Source organism: Entelurus aequoreus, linkage group LG25 (genome assembly GCF_033978785.1).
Source record: "Entelurus aequoreus isolate RoL-2023_Sb linkage group LG25, RoL_Eaeq_v1.1, whole genome shotgun sequence".
NCBI classification, from domain to species: Eukaryota; Metazoa; Chordata; class Actinopteri; order Syngnathiformes; family Syngnathidae; genus Entelurus; species Entelurus aequoreus.
Genome location: NC_084755.1, coordinates 9,767,006 through 9,787,558, shown reverse-complemented (window position 1 = coordinate 9,787,558; position 20,553 = coordinate 9,767,006). Strand labels below are relative to the sequence as shown.

The 20,553-nt window shown below is 37.3% G+C and overlaps 1 protein-coding gene across 4 annotated transcripts in view; it reads right to left on the bottom strand.

The window, feature by feature from the left end:
* LOC133642681 (septin-9-like) overlaps window positions 1-20,553 on the bottom strand; it is a 175,751-nt gene that overhangs the window by 99,277 nt on the left and 55,921 nt on the right. Inside the window, exon 1 of one of the 4 annotated variants that reach the window (XM_062037032.1) lies at window positions 4,359-4,656. The exons of 2 other annotated variants lie outside the window; for them this stretch is intronic. In XM_062037032.1, coding sequence (XP_061893016.1) covers window positions 4,359-4,413 — 55 coding nt within the window. In that variant the 5' untranslated portion in view covers window positions 4,414-4,656. Of the gene's footprint in view, window positions 1-1,081; window positions 1,213-4,358; window positions 4,657-20,553 lie in introns of those variants that run through there. One more of the 4 variants, XM_062037031.1, reaches the window with a different exon arrangement.

The following is a 20,553-nucleotide window of genomic DNA, read 5'->3' as shown; positions in this document are numbered from 1 at the left end:
AGCAGCTGACCGATCATCAGTCAGATGCGAGATAAGAGCGAGTTGGCCTGCACACGGCAACATGAAGTATGAACAGGTAAGACAAATAAAAAAATCCAAACAAGCGGAGTACGGCGCATCACTCGGAGGAGATGTTTTTGACTAAGAACTGCACTAAGTGAATAAGAACTACAAATTGCAGTTGAAATGTTTGTTTTTTCCGCAATGAAAGTGTCAGTCTTTTGTTCAAGGTCAACATTTAACTTAAAGGCCTACTGAAATGAATTTGTTTTATTTAAACGGGAATAGAAGATCCATTCTATGTGTCATACTTGATCATTTCGCGATATTGCCATATTTTTGCTGAAAGGATTTAGTAGAGAAAGTCGACGATAAAGTTCGCAACTTTTGCTCGCTGATAAAAAAAAGCCTTGCCTGTACCGGAAGTAGCGTGACGTCACAGGAGCTAGTATTCCTCACAATTCCCCGTTGTTTACAATGGAGCGAGAGAGATTCGGAGCGAGAAAGCGACGATTACCCCATTAATTTGAGCGAGGATGAAAGATTCGTAGATGAGGAACGTTACAGTGAAGGACTGGAGAGGCAGTGATGGACGTATCTTTTTTCGCTCTGACCGTAACTTAGGTACAAGCTGGCTCATTGGATTCCACACTCTCTCCTTTTTCTATTGTGGATCACGGATTTGTATTTTAAACCACCTCGGATACTATATCCTCTTGAAAATGAGAGTCGAGCACGCGAAATGGACATTTAAAGTGACTTTTATCTCCACGACAATACATCGGTGACACACTTAGCTACTGAGCTAACGTGATAGCATCGTGCTCAAATGAAGATAGAAACAAAAGAAATAAACCCCTGACTGGAAGGATAGATAGAAAATCAACAATACTATTAAACCATGTACATGTAGCTACACGGTTAAAAATTCTCAGCCTGGTAAGGCTTAACAATGCTGTTGCTAACGACGCTAAGGCTAATTTAGCAACTTAGCAACCGGACCTCACAGAACTATGATAAAAACATTAGCGCTCCACCTACGCCAGCCAGCCCTCATCTTCCCATCAACAGCCGTGCTCACCTGCGTTCCAGCGATCGACGGCGCGACGAAGGACTTCATCCGTGGGTTTGGTGGCAAGCATCGGCTAGGCCATGGGTCGGCAACCCAAAATGTTGAAAGAGCCATATTGGACCAAAAATACAAAAACAAATCTGTCTGGAGCCGCAAAAAATTAAAAGCCATATTACATACAGATAGTGTGTCAAGAGATATACATTTAAAGGACTTAAAGGAAACTAAATGACCTCAAATATAGCTACAAATGAGGCATAATGATGCAATATGTACATATAGCTAGCCTAAATAGCATGTTAGCATCGATTAGCTAGCATTAATGCAGTAACCAAATATGTCTGATTAGCACTCCACACAAGTCAATAACATCAACAAAACTCACCTTTGTGCCTTCACGCACAACGTTAACAGTTGGGTGGACAAAATGAGACAGAAAAAGAAGTGGCATAAAACACGTCCTAGAAAGCCGGAGAAAGTTATACATGGAAACAAACTAAGGTGAGTTCAAGGACCGCCAAAATTAGTAGGACAAAACGGCGCTCGCCAAATACTCGAATCAGTGAAGCATGTTTAATATAAACAGTGTGTTATAACAATTAGTGTCATGTTTGTCCTCCTACAGAAACCATATTAAAACAAAAAATATATTTTTTCCCCTCATCTTTTTCCATTTTTCATACATTTTTGAAAAAGCTCCAGAGAGCCACTAGGGCGGCGCTAAAGAGCCGCATGCGGCTCTAGAGCCGCGGGTTGCCGACCCCTGGGCTAGGCGTAGTAAGTAGTCCTTGTTGTGTTGCTGTAAGTATTGTACTTAGCCGCTAATACACCGAACGATCACACCTACAACGTTCTTCTTTGCAGCCTCCATTGTTCATTAAACAAATTGCAAAAGATTCACCAACACAGATGTCCAGAATACTGTGGAATTTTGTCGAAGAAAACAAGAGGTTTTTATATCGGGTCAGATGGGGTCCAACCACTTCCGTGGATTTTGTGACGTCACGCGCATAAATCATATCCAAAGGAGTCTTTCAACCGGAAGTGTGGCGGGAATTTTAAAATTGCACTTTATAAGTTAACCCGGCCGTATTGGCATGTGTTGCAATGTTAAGATTTCATCATTGATATATAAACTATCAGACTGCGTGGTCGGTAGTAGTGGCTTTCAGTAGGCCTTTAATCCTAATGCAATCTTGAAAAACCAAAGTCAAATTATTCCTTTCATTCTGTTAAGTGTGCTATTTTGCACAAAACCCCAAAACCAGTGAAGTTGTCACGTTGTGTAAATGGTAAATAAAAACAGAATACAATGATTTGCAAATCCTTTTCAACTTATATTCAATTGAATAGACTGCAAAGACAAGATATTTCATGTTCCAACTGGAAAACTTGGTAATTTTTTGCAAATATTAGCTCATTTGGAATTTGATGCCTGCAACATGTTTCAAAAAAGCTGACACAAGTGGCAAAAAAGACTGAGAAAGTTGAGTCAAACACTTATTTGGAACATCCCACGGGTGGACAGGCTAATTGGGAACAGGTGGGTGCCATGATTGGGTATAAAAGCAGCTTCCATGAAATGCTCAGTCATTCACAAACAAGGACGGGGCGAGGGTCACCACTTTGTCAACAAATGCAAATTGTCCAACAGTTTAAGAACAACATTTCTCAACCAGCTATTGCAAGGAATTTAGGGATTTCACCATCTACGGTCCGTAACATCATCAAAAGGTTCGGAGAATCTGGAGAAATCACTGCACGTAAGCAGCATGCCCGTGACCTTCCATCCCTCAGACAGTACAAGTGACATCAGTGTGTAAAGGATATCACCACATGGGCTCAGGAACACTTCAGAAAACCACTGTCAATAACTACAGTTGGTCGCTACATCTGTAAGTGCAAGATAAAACTCTATGCAAAGCGAAAGCCATTTATCAACAACACCCAGAAACGCTCATCTAAGATGGACTGATGCAAAGTGGAAAAGTGTTCTGTGCTCTGACGAGTCCACATTTCAAATTATTTTTGGAAACTGTGGACGTTGTGTCCTCCGTACCAAAGAGGAAAAGAACTATCCGGACTGTTATAGGCGCAAAGTTGAAAAGCCAGCATCTGTGATGGTATGGGGGTGTATTAGTGCCCAAGACATGGGTAACTTACACATCTGTGAAGGCACCATTAATGCTGAAAGGTACATACAGGCTTTGGAGCAACATATGTTGCCATCCCAGCAACATTATCATGGACGCCCCTGCTTATTTTCAGCAAGACAATGCCTCCGACAATGACACCTCCGCTCCGGACAGGCTAACCTCCTCCAACCTCCGAGGACAAAGCTACGAATAATGGGAGACCGGGCTTTCTGCTCCGCCGCTCCCAGTCTGTGGAACGCTCTCCCTGACCACCTGAAGGCACCACAGACTGTGAATGCTATTTTTTTTAAAAAAGGCTTAAAAACCCTTCTTTTTAAAAAAGCCTTCTTTTTTTTTTTTTAGATATATGCATATTAGTTCTAGCTATTAGGCTGTTCTAGTTTTTATTTGTATTTATTTTTATTATCTTTGTATTTATTTTTTAATACACTGTAGCACTTTGATGGTTGTTTGCTCAATGTAAAATGCTTTTTTACAAATAAAATATATTATTATAACGTGCCAACTTCACTGGTTTTGGGGTTTTGTAGTGTGCTAGCATAAACCCAACTAAAACTGAAATCATAGACGTCACTAGAAGAAAAAAGGGTAAATCAGGGTAATTCCTGGACTCCAATATAAGCTCTACCTATTGCATACTTGTGTGTATGAACCCAAATAATGGGGAAAATCCACAAAACTACAATCATTGTGGTGTCACAAATAAGGGTGCAGACTTACATAATGGTAATCCATGTAGCATTTCCATTCAAACAGCTACGTGAACCACTACATCACCAATAGTTTACACATTTCCCAGGTCAGAAAGACAAATTGCAAGCCATCTTTACATTCCCAAGCAGCAACAATCAAGTGTCACGGGTAAAATTTTTTTAAAAAAAAGCAGTACCAGCTTCTTTCTGGTCTGTTGCACACCCATATGGGCCTGCTCCAAGGTAGGTTCCTGTGGAGAAGAAGGCTGATTGCACCTTTTTAGTCCCGTAATAACATGATTAGCAAACCCACGTCTCAAAAGCAGTCCGAACTTTCTCCTTCCTAGCTGGAGCACACACACGTTTACAGACTTTTTCCAATCTAACATGTGGAAAGCATCTCCGGCTGTCCAGGGGAAGAAAAAGGAAGGAACCAACCTTCAAAGTCTGATATGATCCCCTCCAAGTGAGCGTTGACACTGGAATCAGACATTTTTGTTTTGTTTTTAAGGGTGGGGTGGGGGGGACAAATGTGTTTGAGTTCCCTTTCACCCAGCAAGGAAACGCCGTCCAAGGAGAGCAGTCCCGATTTTTAAACAAATCCCAAATTAGGAGTCCGGCAGAAGAGGGAGGAGGAGAAGAAAAACGGGAGAGTGGATCCAAACTCAAGTCTCCGACTCTTCCCACTTTTTACAACTTTGCCTCTTTTTCCTCCTTATCTTCCCTCCCCCTCCTCACTACATCCACTTCCCTCCCACTTCCACAGCTGTCCTGTGTGGGAGCTCTCTCTCTCTCTCTCTCTCGCACGCTCTCGTTTTGCCTTCACAAGCCCACTTCCTGTGCAGTCACATGTGGAGATGGGCTTCATGGCTCTTTGAATGGTTCCCTTTTAAAGAGCCACTCTAAAGACCGGCTCGTTGCTGTATTGCTCGTTTTGTTTTTTTGTGCTAATTTTGCAACCGTTTACCTTGGAGTAATATAACTTGGTATGTGACACTAGCATGCTCATGTTAGCATGCTAACATTAACGTGCTAACTTTTTATTAGCTAATTGTACTTTTTTATTATTATCTCTAATACCATAGCCATACTACAGAGCCCCTAAAGGGACATAAGGGGGAAAAAAATTGATAATTACAATTTTTTTTTTTTTTTTTAGACATGTACTCGTGCGCACGAGAAACTTTTTATAAAGTTATAAAAAAATAAAAAAAAAAATTATAATTTTTTTTTTTAGACATGCGCACGAGAATCTTTATAAAGTTATAAAAAAAAAATGTAAAAAAAAAATTTTTTTTTTAGACATGTACGAGAAACTATCTTGTGCGCACGAGATACATGTCTAAAAAAAATAATAATTAAAAACATTTTTTTTTTTTATAACTTTATAAAAAAGTTTCTCGTGTGCACGAGATACATGTCTAAAAATAAGGGGGGAAAAAATTGATAATTACAATTTTTTTTTTTTTTTTTAGACATGTACTCGTGCGCACGAGAAACTTTTTATAAAGTTATAAAAAAAAAAAAAAAAAAAATTATAATTTTTTTTTTAGACATGCGCACGAGAATCTTTATAAAGTTATAAAAAAAAATGTAAAAAAAAAATTTTTTTTTTAGACATGTACGAGAAACTATCTTGTGCGCACGAGATACATGTCTAAAAAAAATAATAATTAAAAACATTTTTTTTTTTTATAACTTTATAAAAAAGTTTCTCGTGTGCACGAGATACATGTCTAAAAATAATAATAATAATAATTTTTTTTACATTTTTTTTATAACTTTATAAAAAGGTTCTCGTGCGCACGAGATACATGTCGAAAAATAAATAAATAAATAAATAAATAAATAATAAAAAAATGTTTTCCCCCATGTCCCTTTAGGGGCTTCGTCCCATACACCTTAGAGTAATATAACTTGGTATGGGACACTTGTTAACTGCTAGCATGCTCATGTTAGCATGCTAACATAAACATGCTAACTTTTTCTTTAGCTAATTGTACTTTTTTTTCTTTTCTAATTACATAGCCATACACCTTAGAGTAACCCAACTTGGTATGTGACACTAGCATGCTCATGTTAGTATGCTAACATTAACGTGCTAACTTTTTTTTTTAGCTAATTGTACTTTTTTTTCTCTAATTCCATAGCCATACACCTTAAAGTAATATAACTTGGTATGTGACTCTTGTTAACTGCTGGCATGTGTAGTGAAGCATGTTTAGCTATTCCTCGTCCTCCAGTGATAATAATACTTGTAAGAAACTTACTTTATTTGTCGCCACGGAGGCGAGGATTAATGTTTCAGTGTTATAACTTCGCCTTTATCGTTAGTTTTTAAGCCAAAATGCGTCCGTTCTCCCTTTTCTGTCTACACGCTGTGTCTGCTTGTAAGTACTCTGTGATTGTGCGCTGCCGAACATGCTCCGCTGCTCTTAAACCAGCAATGACACGACGTGACGACGACGGGGGCGCGGGGGGATGGCGGACCGGTACTTTTTAGAGGTGGTATAGTACAGAATATGATTCATTAGTATCGCAGTACTATACTAATACCGGTATACCGTACAATCCTATTGTGGCTACATAATACTTCCATGCATGTTCACAAAATATCATTTTAACAATACATAAAACATATGAAGATTATATGTGTTTATAATAGTATACTAATAACACTATATTAAAAAGGATCACACAATTAGAATGGTTCTCGCCCTTCTCCTAAATGAGACGTCCAAAAGGCTCGACTCGGTCACAAACGCCACATCTCTTGTCACATGACTAAGCTGCTGTCAGCTGACGGAGCAAAAGCATTTGTTGTTGTTACTGGGGGCTTTTTGTCTGTGCTCTCAGTGTCTATTATGCACACAGAGAGAAGATCATCCTCATACATCCTATGACAGTTTTATGACGACTACAAAAACTACTACAAATACTTCCAGAACTAGTACAACTTGAACTACAGTACTACATTTACTACTACATCAGCTACCACTATACAACTATAGCAATCTACTTCTTTAACTAATACAAGTGCTACTACTACAAAACCCCAAAACCAGTGAAGTTGGCACGTTGTGTAAATGGTAAATAAAAACAGAATACAATGATTTGCAAATCCTTTTCAACTTATATTCAATTGAATAGACTGCAAAGACAAGATATTTAAAGGCCTACTGAAATGAATTTTTTTTATTTAAACGGGGATAGCAGATCTATTCTATGTGTCATACTTGATCATTTCGCGATATTGCCATATTTTTGCTGAAAGGATTTAGTATAGAACAACGACGATAAAGATTGCAACTTTTGGTATCTGATAAAAAAAAGGCTTGCACCTACCGGAAGTAGCGTGACGTAGTCAGTTGAACATATACGCAAAGTTCCCTATTGTTTACAATGATGGCCGCATGAAGTGAGAGAGATTCGGACCGAGAAAGCGACAATTTCCCCATTAATTTGAGCGAGGATGAAAGATTTGTGGATGAGTAAAGTGCAAGTGAAGGACTAGTGGGGAGTTGAAGCTATTCAGATAGGGAAGATGCTGTGAGAGCCGGGGGTGACCTGATATTCAGCTGGGAATGACTACAACAGTAAATAAACACAAGACATATATATACTCTATTAGCCACAACACAACCAGGCTTATATTTAATATGCCACAAATTAATCCTGCATAAAAACACCTGCGTGTTTGTTATGCTAGCTCCTAGCTCCTCTGCTAGCTCCTAGCTCCATAGAACACGCCAATACAATTCAAACACCTGATCAACACACACAATCACTCAGCCCAAAAGACCGTTTACCTAACCCAAGGTTCATAAAGCTTATATATTTTTAAAAAGTTACGTACGTGACGCGCACATACGGTCAAGTTATCGAATGTTTAGCAGCCAAGGCTGCATACTCACGGTACCTGATATTCAGCTGGGAATGACTACAACAGTAAATAAACACAAGACATATATATACTCTATTAGCCACAACACAACCAGGCTTATATTTAATATGCCACAAATTAATCCTGCATAATAACACCTGCGTGTTTGTTATGCTAGCTCCTAGCTCCTCTGCTAGCTCCTAGCTCCATAGAACACGCCAATACAATTCAAACACCCGATCAACACACACAATCACTCAGCCCAAAAGACCGTTCACCTAACCCAAGGTTCATAAAGCTTATATATTTTTAAAAAGTTACGTACGTGACGCGCACTTACGGTACGGTACGTGTTATGCTAGCTCCTAGCTCCTCTGCTAGCTCCTAGCTCCATAGAACACGCCAATACAATTCAAACACATGATCAACACACACAATCACTCAGCCCAAAAGACCGTTCACCTAACCCAAGGTTCATAAAGCTTATATATTTTAAAAAAGTTACGTACATACGCAAAAAAAAGCCAAAGCTGCATACTCACAGTAGCACGTCTGCGTCTTTGTCATCCAAATCAAAGTAATCCTGGTAAGAGTCTGTGTTGTCCCAGTTCTCTACAGGCGTCTGTGTATCCAAATCAAAAGTCCTCCTGGTTAGAGTCTCTGTTATCCGAGTTCTTCCATCTTGACTGCATCTTTCGGGAATGTAAACAAAGAAGCGCCGGCTGTGTACTGTTGTGGCTGACTACGTTCGAAAAATACGTCCATTTCGCACCGACAACTTTCTTCTTTGCTTGCTTGGCTTCCTTCTCCATAATGCAATGAACATGATTGAAACAGATTCACGAACACAGATGTCCAGAATACTGTGGAATTATGAAATGAAAACAGAGCTTTTTCGTACCGGCTTCAATGTGGAAGGCATACCCGTGTTCGTCGGGCTACGTCACGCGCATACGTCATCCTCAGAGGCGTTTCGAACCGGAAGTTTAGCGGCAAATTTAAAATGTCACTTTATAAGTTAACCCGGCCGTATTGGCATGTGTTATAATGTTAAGATTTCATCATTGATATATAAACTATCAGACTGCGTGGTCGGTAGTAGTGGGTTTCAGTAGGCCTTTAATGTTCCAACTGAGAAACTTGGTTTTTTTTGCAAATAATCATTAACTTAGAATTTAATGGCAGCAACACATTGCAAAAAAGTTGTCACAGGGGCATTTTTTACCACTGTGTTACATGGCCTTTCCTTTTAACAACACTCAGTAAACGTTTGGGAACTGAGGAGACACATTTTTGAAGTGGAATTCTTTCCCATTCTTGCTTGATGTACAGCTTAAGTTGTTCAACAGTCCGGGGGTCTCCGTTGTGGTATTTTAGGCTTCATAATGCGCCACACATTCTCAATGGGAGACAGGTCTGGACTACAGGCAGGCCAGTCTAGTACCCGCACTCTTTTACTATGAAGCCATGTTGTTGTAACACCTGGCTTGGCATTGTCTTGCTGAAATAAGCAGGGGCGTCCATGATAACAACATATGTTGCTCCAAAACCTGTATGTACCTTTCAGCATTAATGGTGCCTTCACAGATGTGTAAGTTACCCATGTCTTGGGCACTAATACACCCCCATACCATCACACATGCTGGCTTTTCAACTTTGCACCTAGAACAATCCGAATTATTATTTTCCTCTTTGTTCCGGAGCACACAACGTCCACAGTTTCCAAAAACAATTTGAAATGTGGACTCGTCAGACCACAGAACACTTTTCCACTTTGCGTCAGTCCGTCTTAGACGAGCTCGGGCCCAGCGAAGTCGGCGGCGTTTCTGGGTGTTGTTGATAAATGGCTTTGGCTTTGCATAGTAGAGTTTTAACTTGCACTTACAGATGTAGCGACAAACTGTAGTTACTGACAGTGGTTTTCTGAAGTGTTCCTGAGTCCATGTGGTGATATCCTTTACACACTTATGTCGCTTTTTGATGCAGTACCGCCTGAGGGATGGAAGGTCCGTAATATCATCGCTCACGTGCAGTGATTTCTCCAGATTCTCTGAACCTTTTGATGATTGTAGAGGTTGCCCTCTCGTGGGTTCCTCGGACCACCACACACTGCCAGGAGAGCCCGGATTTCAGGGTACAACACTGTTTTATTTTCATAAAGATTGCTCGGCTTTTGCTTTCCAGCAAAATGTCTTCTTTTCAGAGTCCGTGTCTCTCTCCCTCTCTCTGGCTCCCACTCCAACTCCAACAACGTGTCTCGTTCCGGCTGCTGCTAATAAAGGCGACATGTGATTATATAACAAGGCTCACCTGGGTCATCTACTCACCTGTCGCTGTCTTCGAGGCCGGTCCTCGCACACCCCGTTCCGCAGCAGGCCCGCAGGCCACGCCCCCCTCCACAATGATATTACGAACCGTAGATGGTGAGATACCCAAATTCCTTGCAATAGCTCGTTGAGAAATGTTGTTCTTAGACGCATTTGTTCACAACGTGGTGACCCTCGCCCCCCATCTTTGTTTGTGAATGACTGAGCATTTCATGGAAGCTGCTTTTATACCCAATCATGGCACCCACCTGTTCCCAATCAGCCTGTTCACCTGTGGGATGTTCCAAATAAGTGTTTGATGAGCATTCCTCAACTTTGTCAGTCTTTTTTGCCACTTGTGCCAGCTTTTTTGAAACATGTTGCAGGCATCAAATTCCAAATGAGCTAATATTTGCAAAAAATAACAACGTTTTCCAGTTGGAACATTAAATATCTTGTCTTTGCAGTCTATTCAATTGAATATAAATTGAAAAGGATTTGCAAATCATTGTATTCTGTTTTTATTTACCATTTACACAACGTGCCAACTTGTTTTGCAAATTGATTGTTTTTAGGGATGTCCGATAATGGCTTTTTGCCGATATCCGATATTCCGATATTGTCCAACTCTTTAATTACCGATACCGATATCAACCGATACCGATATCAACCGATATATGCAGTCGTGGAATTAACACATTATTATGCCTAATTTGGACAACCATGTATGGTGAAGATAAGGTACTTTTTAAAAATAATAATAAAATAAGATAACTAAATTAAAAACATTTTCTTGAATAAAAAAGAAAGTAAAACAATATAAAAACAGTTACATAGAAACTAGTAATTAATGAAAATGAGTAAAATTAACTGTTAAAGGTTAGTACTATTAGTGGACCAGCAGCACGCACAGTCATGTGTGCTTACGGACTGTATCCCTTGCAGACTGTATTGATATATATTGATATATAATGTAGGAACCAGAATATTGATAACAGAAAGAAATGGGGGAGGGAGGTTTTTTGGGTTGGTGCACTAATTGTAAGTGTATCTTGTGTTTTTTATGTTGATTTAATAAAAAAAACACAAAAAAAAACAAACAAAAAAAACGATACAGATAATTAAAAAAACGATACCGATCATTTCCGATATTACATTTTAACGCATTTATCGGCCGATAATATCGGCAGGACGATATTATCGGACATCCCTAATTGTTTTATCATTTAAAATCTGTTATTTTGCACACAGTTTTTTTTATATTGAACAGTTTCTTTCCCATTCCTCGGTTTTAGTAAACATGCAACAAACTAAATAGAATAAAAAAGTAGAAAACTAGTTTCACATTAATACAAAAGTGTGGAAAAAATGTTGAAATGGGGGCCTGGGGGCCTCAAAATAACATTTTGCTCAGGGCCCTGAATTAGGTATGAAATGAAAAAGGTTAGAATAAAAAAAAAAAGATGTTTTTCTGCCAACAATTGCTTATATTGGACGTGCATGTGTACTTTGTGGGTGGATTGAAGTATCTACTAATCCTAAACACAGATGTCCACAGGTTAGACAAACAGCAACACTGTGATTCATGACAAATAAGTCTGGACTGCAGCAACCATGTTGCTTATTTGCCACTGAGCCAAAGAGAAAAAGGGAAATAAATATGCTGAGCAGAAAGACGCACATTAGGTGAGCTGCATGGAAATATATCACATATAATGTACTTTTTACAATAATACACTGTATATTGTAGTGCTCCAACTACTACCATTTATTACTACAAATACTAAAACTACCACCACACCAACTCCTGCTACCATCCTCACTACAACTATCAATAGTACCACCACCAAAACTAGTATATTTTTTTCTTTATTGCTATCACTACCACTAGTAAAACTACTATGTAGAACACTTACTACTAGAACTGTGACAACTACAACTATTACTCTGCTGATATTAAAATACTACTTCAGATGCTATGACACTATCACCACAACAACTACTACTATTCTCTTAATTGTTGATTACTACCATCACAACTACTACTACTACTCTCTTTCTTAATACCACTACTAAAACTACAACAAATCATACTACTGCCCCACAACAACTACTACAATTCTCTTCGTTAACACCACTACTAACATGACTATGTACTGTATAAAACCACCTACTGTACCATTACAAGTTATGCAACTTTACCCTAATACCTGTATTATTAGTTAATAGTAGTACTACACTATTTCTTAATACTACTACTAAAACTACTACAACTACTACTACTCTCTTTATCAATAGCACTACTGAAACTACTACAAATCCTACAACTACCACTACAACTACAATAATATCCTCTTTATCAATACCACTACTAAAACTACTACAAATCCTACAACTACCACCACAACAACTACAATAATATCCTCTTTATCAATACCACTACTAAAACTACTACAAATCCTACAACTACCACCACAACAACTACAATAATATCCTCTTTATCAATACCACTACTAAAACTACTACAAATCCTACAACTACCACCACAACAACTACAATAATATCCTCTTTATCAATACCACTACTAAAACTACTACAAATCCCACAACTACCACCACAACAACTACAATAATATCCTCTTTATCAATACCACTACTAAAACTACTACAAATCCTACAACTACCACCACAACAACTACAATAATATCCTCTTTATCAATACCACTACTAAAACTATTACAAATCTTACAACTACCACCACAACAACTACAATAATATCCTCTTTATCAATACCACTACTAAAACTACTACAAATCCTACAACTACCACCACAACAACTACAATAATATCCTCTTTATCAATACCACTACTAAAACTACTACAAATCCTACAACTACCACCACAACAACTACAATAATATCCTCTTTATCAATACCACTACTAAAACTACTACAAATCCTACAACTACCACCACAACAACTACACTAATATTCTCTTTATCAATACCACTACTAAAACTACTACAAATCCTACAACTACCACCACAACAACTACAATAATATCCTCTTTATCAATACCACTACTAAAACTACTACAAATCCTACAACTACCACCACAACAACTACAATAATATCCTCTTTATCAATACCACTACTAAAACTACTACAAATCCCACAACTACCACCACAACAACTACAATAATATCCTCTTTATCAATACCACTACTAAAACTACTACAAATCCTACAACTACCACCACAACAACTACAATAATATCCTCTTTATCAATACCACTACTAAAACTATTACAAATCTTACAACTACCACCACAACAACTACAATAATATCCTCTTTATCAATACCACTACTAAAACTACTACAAATCCTACAACTACCACCACAACAACTACAATAATATCCTCTTTATCAATACCACTACTAAAACTACTACAAATCCTACAACTACCACCACAACAACTACAATAATATCCTCTTTATCAATACCACTACTAAAACTACTACAAATCCTACAACTACCACCACAACAACTACACTAATATTCTCTTTATTAATACCACTACTAAAACTACTACAAACCCTACTACTACCAATACAACAACAGCAATGTTCTCTTTATTAATACCACTACTAAAACTACTACAAATCCTACAACTACTACCACAACAACTACAATAATATTCTCTTTATTACTACCACTGCTAAAACTACTACAAATATTACTACTACCACCACAACAACTACACTAATATTCTCTTTATTAATACCACTACTAAAACTACTACGAATCCTACTACTACTACCACCACAACAACTGAAATAGTATTCTCTTTATTATTACCACTACTAAAACTACTACAAATCCTACAACTACCACCACAACAACTACAATAATATCCTCTTTATCAATACCACCACTAAAACTACTACAAATCCTACAACTACCACCACAACAACTACAATAATATCCTCTTTATCAATACCACTACTAAAACGACTACAAATCCTACAACTACCACCACAACAACTACAATAATATCCTCTTTATCAATACCACTACTAAAACTACTACAAATCCTACAACTACCACCACAACAACTACAATAATATCCTCTTTATCAATACCACTACTAAAACTACTACAAATCCTACAACTACCACCACAACAACTACAATAATATCCTCTTTATCAATACCACTACTAAAACTATTACAAATCTTACAACTACCACCACAACAACTACAATAATATCCTCTTTATCAATACCACTACTAAAACTACTACAAATCCTACAACTACCACCACAACAACTACAATAATATCCTCTTTATCAATACCACTACTAAAACTACTACAAATCCTACAACTACCACCACAACAACTACAATAATATCCTCTTTATCAATACCACTACTAAAACTACTACAAATCCTACAACTACCACCACAACAACTACAATAATATCCTCTTTATCAATACCACTACTAAAACTATTACAAATCTTACAACTACCACCACAACAACTACAATAATATCCTCTTTATCAATACCACTACTAAAACTACTACAAATCCTACAACTACCACCACAACAACTACAATAATATCCTCTTTATCAATACCACTACTAAAACTACTACAAATCCTACAACTACCACCACAACAACTACAATAATATCCTCTTTATCAATACCACTACTAAAACTACTACAAATCCTACAACTACCACCACAACAACTACACTAATATTCTCTTTATTAATACCACTACTAAAACTACTACAAACCCTACTACTACCAATACAACAACAGCAATGTTCTCTTTATTAATACCACTACTAAAACTACTACAAATCCTACAACTACTACCACAACAACTACAATAATATTCTCTTTATTACTACCACTGCTAAAACTACTACAAATATTACTACTACCACCACAACAACTACACTAATATTCTCTTTATTAATACCACTACTAAAACTACTACGAATCCTACTACTACTACCACCACAACAACTGAAATAGTATTCTCTTTATTATTACCACTACTAAAACTACTACAAATCCTACAACTACCACCACAACAACTACAATAATATCCTCTTTATCAATACCACCACTAAAACTACTACAAATCCTACAACTACTACCACAACAACTACAATAATATCCTCTTTATCAATACCACTACTAAAACTACTACAAATCCTACAACTACCACCACAACAACTACAATAATATCCTCTTGATCAATACCACTACTAAAACTACTACAAATCCTACAACTACCACCACAACAACTACAATAATATCCTCTTTATCAATACCACTACTAAAACTATTACAAATCTTACAACTACCACCACAACAACTACAATAATATCCTCTTTATCAATACCACTACTAAAACTACTACAAATCCTACAACTACCACCACAACAACTACAATAATATCCTCTTTATCAATACCACTACTAAAACTACTACAAATCCTACAACTACCACCACAACAACTACAATAATATTCTCTTTATTAATACCACTTCTAAAACTACTACAAATATTACTACTACCACCACAACAACAACTACTACTACTCTCTTTATCAACAGCACTACTAAAACTACTACAAATCCTACGGCTACCACCACAACAACTACAATAATATTATCTTTATTACTACCACTACTAAAACTACTACGAATCCTACTACTACTACCACCACAACAACTGAAATAGTATTCTCTTTATTATTACCACTACTAAAACTACTACAGATCCTACAACTACTACCACAACAACTACAATAATATCCTCTTTATCAATACCACTACTAAAACTACTACAAATCCTACAACTACCACCACAACAACTACAATAATATTATCTTTATTACTACCACTACTAAAACTACTACGAATCCTACTACTACTACCACCACAACAACTGAAATAGTATTCTCTTTATTATTATCACTACTAAAACTACTACAGATCCTACAACTACTACCACAACAACTACAATAATATCCTCTTTATCAATACCACTACTAAAACTACTACAAATCTTACTACTACCACCACAACAACTACACTAATATTCTCTTTATTATTACCACTACTAAAACTACTACAAATCCCACAACTACCACCACAACAACTACAATAATATCCTCTTTATCAATACCACTACTAAAACTACTACAAATCCTACAACTACCACCACAACAACTACAATAATATTCTCTTTATTAATACCACTTCTAAAACTACTACAAATATTACTACTACCACCACAACAACAACTACTACTACTCTCTTTATCAACAGCACTACTAAAACTACTACAAATCCTACGGCTACCACCACAACAACTACAATAATATTATCTTTATTACTACCACTACTAAAACTACTACGAATCCTACTACTACTACCACCACAACAACTGAAATAGTATTCTCTTTATTATTATCACTACTAAAACTACTACAGATCCTACAACTACTACCACAACAACTACAATAATATCCTCTTTATCAATACCACTACTAAAACTACTACAAATCTTACTACTACCACCACAACAACTACACTAATATTCTCTTTATTATTACCACTACTAAAACTACTACAAATCCCACAACTACCACCACAACAACTACAATAATATCCTCTTTATCAATACCACTACTAAAACTACTACAAATCCTACAACTACCACCACAACAACTACAATAATATTCTCTTTATTAATACCACTTCTAAAACTACTACAAATATTACTACTACCACCACAACAACAACTACTACTACTCTCTTTATCAACAGCACTACTAAAACTACTACAAATCCTACGGCTACCACCACAACAACTACAATAATATTATCTTTATTACTACCACTACTAAAACTACTACGAATCCTACTACTACTACCACCACAACAACTGAAATAGTATTCTCTTTATTATTACCACTACTAAAACTACTACAGATCCTACAACTACTACCACAACAACTACAATAATATCCTCTTTATCAATACCACTACTAAAACTACTACAAATCCTACAACTACCACCACAACAACTACAATAATATTCTCTTTATTAATACCACTTCTAAAACTACTACAAATATTACTACTACCACCACAACAACAACTACTACTACTCTCTTTATCAACAGCACTACTAAAACTACTACAAATCCTACGGCTACCACCACAACAACTACAATAATATTATCTTTATTACTACCACTACTAAAACTACTACGAATCCTACTACTACTACCACCACAACAACTGAAATAGTATTCTCTTTATTATTATCACTACTAAAACTACTACAGATCCTACAACTACTACCACAACAACTACAATAATATCCTCTTTATCAATACCACTACTAAAACTACTACAAATCTTACTACTACCACCACAACAACTACACTAATATTCTCTTTATTATTACCACTACTAAAACTACTACAAATCCCACAACTACCACCACAACAACTACAATAATATCCTCTTTATCAATACCACTATTAAAACTACTACAAATCCTACAACTACCACCACAACAACTACAATAATATTCTCTTTATTAATACCACTTCTAAAACTACTACAAATATTACTACTACCACCACAACAACAACTACTACTACTCTCTTTAGCAACAGCACTACTGAAACTACTACAAATCCTACGGCTACCACCACAACAACTACAATAATATTATCTTTATTAATACCACTACTAAAACTACTACAAATCCTACTACTACTACCACCACAACAACTGAAATAGTATTCTCTTTATTAATACCACTACTAAAACTACTACAAATCCTACAACTACTACCACAACAACTACACTAATATTCTCTTTATTAATACCACTACTAAAACTACTACAAATCTTACTACTACCACCACAACAACTACACTAACATTCTCTTTATTAATACCACTACTAAAACTACTACGAATCCTACTACTACTACCACCACAACAACTGAAATAGTATCCTCTTTATCAATACCACTACTAAAACTACTACAAATCCTACAACTACCACCACAACAACTACAATAATATCCTCTTTATCAATACCACTACTAAAACTATTACAAATCTTACAACTACCACCACAACAACTACAATAATATCCTCTTTATCAATACCACTACTAAAACTACTACAAATCCTACAACTACCACCACAACAACTACAATAATATCCTCTTTATCAATACCACTACTAAAACTACTACAAATCCTACAACTACCACCACAACAAATACAATAATATCCTCTTTATCAATACCACTACTAAAACTACTACAAATCCTACAACTACCACCACAACAACTACAATAATATCCTCTTTATCAATACCACTACTAAAACTACTACAAATCCTACAACTACCACCACAACAACTACAATAATATCCTCTTTATCAATACCACTACTAAAACTACTACAAATCCTACTACTACCACCACAACAACTACTACTACTCTACTCCTCATATTCAGGACAAAAACCAAGTTGGTTAAGGAACTAGAACTTTTTTTTTTTTTACTAATTCCATATTTAATGACCGATTTAAACAATTCTAACATCAACCAATTCAGCTCATTCAGGACATTCACGCTCCTAATCATTTCCCCAAAAAATCCCGCTTTTCCCAAAACTCCCAAATTTCCAGGAAGTTCCCATTGAAATGAATGGGACATTTTTCCAAGTTAAGTTCAAGTTAAAGTACCAATGATTGTCACACACACACACGAGGTGTGGCGAAATTATTCTCCGCATTTGACCCATCACCCTTGATCACCCCCTGGGGGGTGAGGGGAGCAGTGAGCAGCAGCGGTGGCCACGCCCGGGAATCATTTTTGTTGATTTTAACCCCCAATTCCAACCCTTGATGCTGAGTGCCAAGCAGGGAGGTAATGGCTCCCATTTTTTATAGTCTTTGGTATGACTCGGCCGGGGTTTGAACTCCCAACCTACCCATCTCAGGGCGGACACTCTAAAGTTGCACAATTGCCACATTTTTCAACCTATTCAAACCATTCCAACATCAACACATTCCACTCATCCTGGACATTCAAACATGTTCCGGAACCAAATTCCGGTTTTCTTCAACATTCAAACCATTTCAGCGTTCAAACGAATTCTACATTCACCCTACATTCCATCAGCATATTTCAGTTCAGCGTCAGCTCTTCAACATTCCAACATTCAAACTATTCTTACATTCATACTACATTCAGTTCAACTTCAACATTGGAGCATTTCCTTCAGGAATTGCCTCTTCTAGTTAATGCTTCTTTCCCCCAGCAGGGGTCAGGCCTGCACCTTACAAATAGAAGCATGTGTGCATGGGCCACAGAGTTTACAGTAAAGTGATCTGCAGTGTACAGTACGGTGTTATTAAGATGGCGACATGTGGACAATCCCACTCCGGGGACACACCCGCATTCCCGCTAAAGTGTGTGCTGTCCGACACATGAGAGCAATTCCATTCCACTCACACACGGCAAATGTATGCACAAATATGAACATTAGGGGGGGGGAACAGATGCATGCACTCAAGCCGGTAACCCACCCTTATTATTATACAAACACACACACACACACACACACACACACACACACACACACACACACACACACACACACACACACACACACACACACACACACACACACACACACACACACACACACACACACACACACACAGAGACACAAGTGTGTGTGACAAGTCCACTTCCTTCCACGGCATGTCCTTGCAAGCCCAGACCGAGCTAATCCAATCTGTTGGAACAACTGTCACTTTGGAACACCACTAGAATGCAACAGAGACCCCCGGCACTCCTCAGAGACAAGAGGACATCTTCTATTAATGGCTGCCAGGGCTGCTGTGGTAGAGTCATGCTCCACAGGCTGCAGAATGCATGAATGAGAACATCTACAAACCCTAAAAGCAGTGACGTTGGCAATAAAAACAGAATACAATGATTTGCAAATCCTTTTCAACTTATATTCAATCGAGTAGACTGCAAAGACAAGATATTTAATGTTCCAACTGAGAAACACTTTTTTTTTTTTTTCTGGGTGTTGTTGATAAATGTCTTCGGCTCCGCATTGTAGAGTTTTAACTTGCACTTACAGATGTAGCGACCAACTGTAGTTACTGACGGTGATTTTCTGAAGAGTTCCTGAGCCCATGTGGTGATATCCTTTACACACCAATGTCGCTTTTTAATGCAGTACCGCCTGAGGGACGGAAGGTCCGTAACATCATCGCTTACATGCAGTGATTGCCAGGAAGTTAGAGATTTCACCATCAAAATGTTCAGAGAATCTGGAGAAATCACTGCACGTAAGCGGTGATATTACG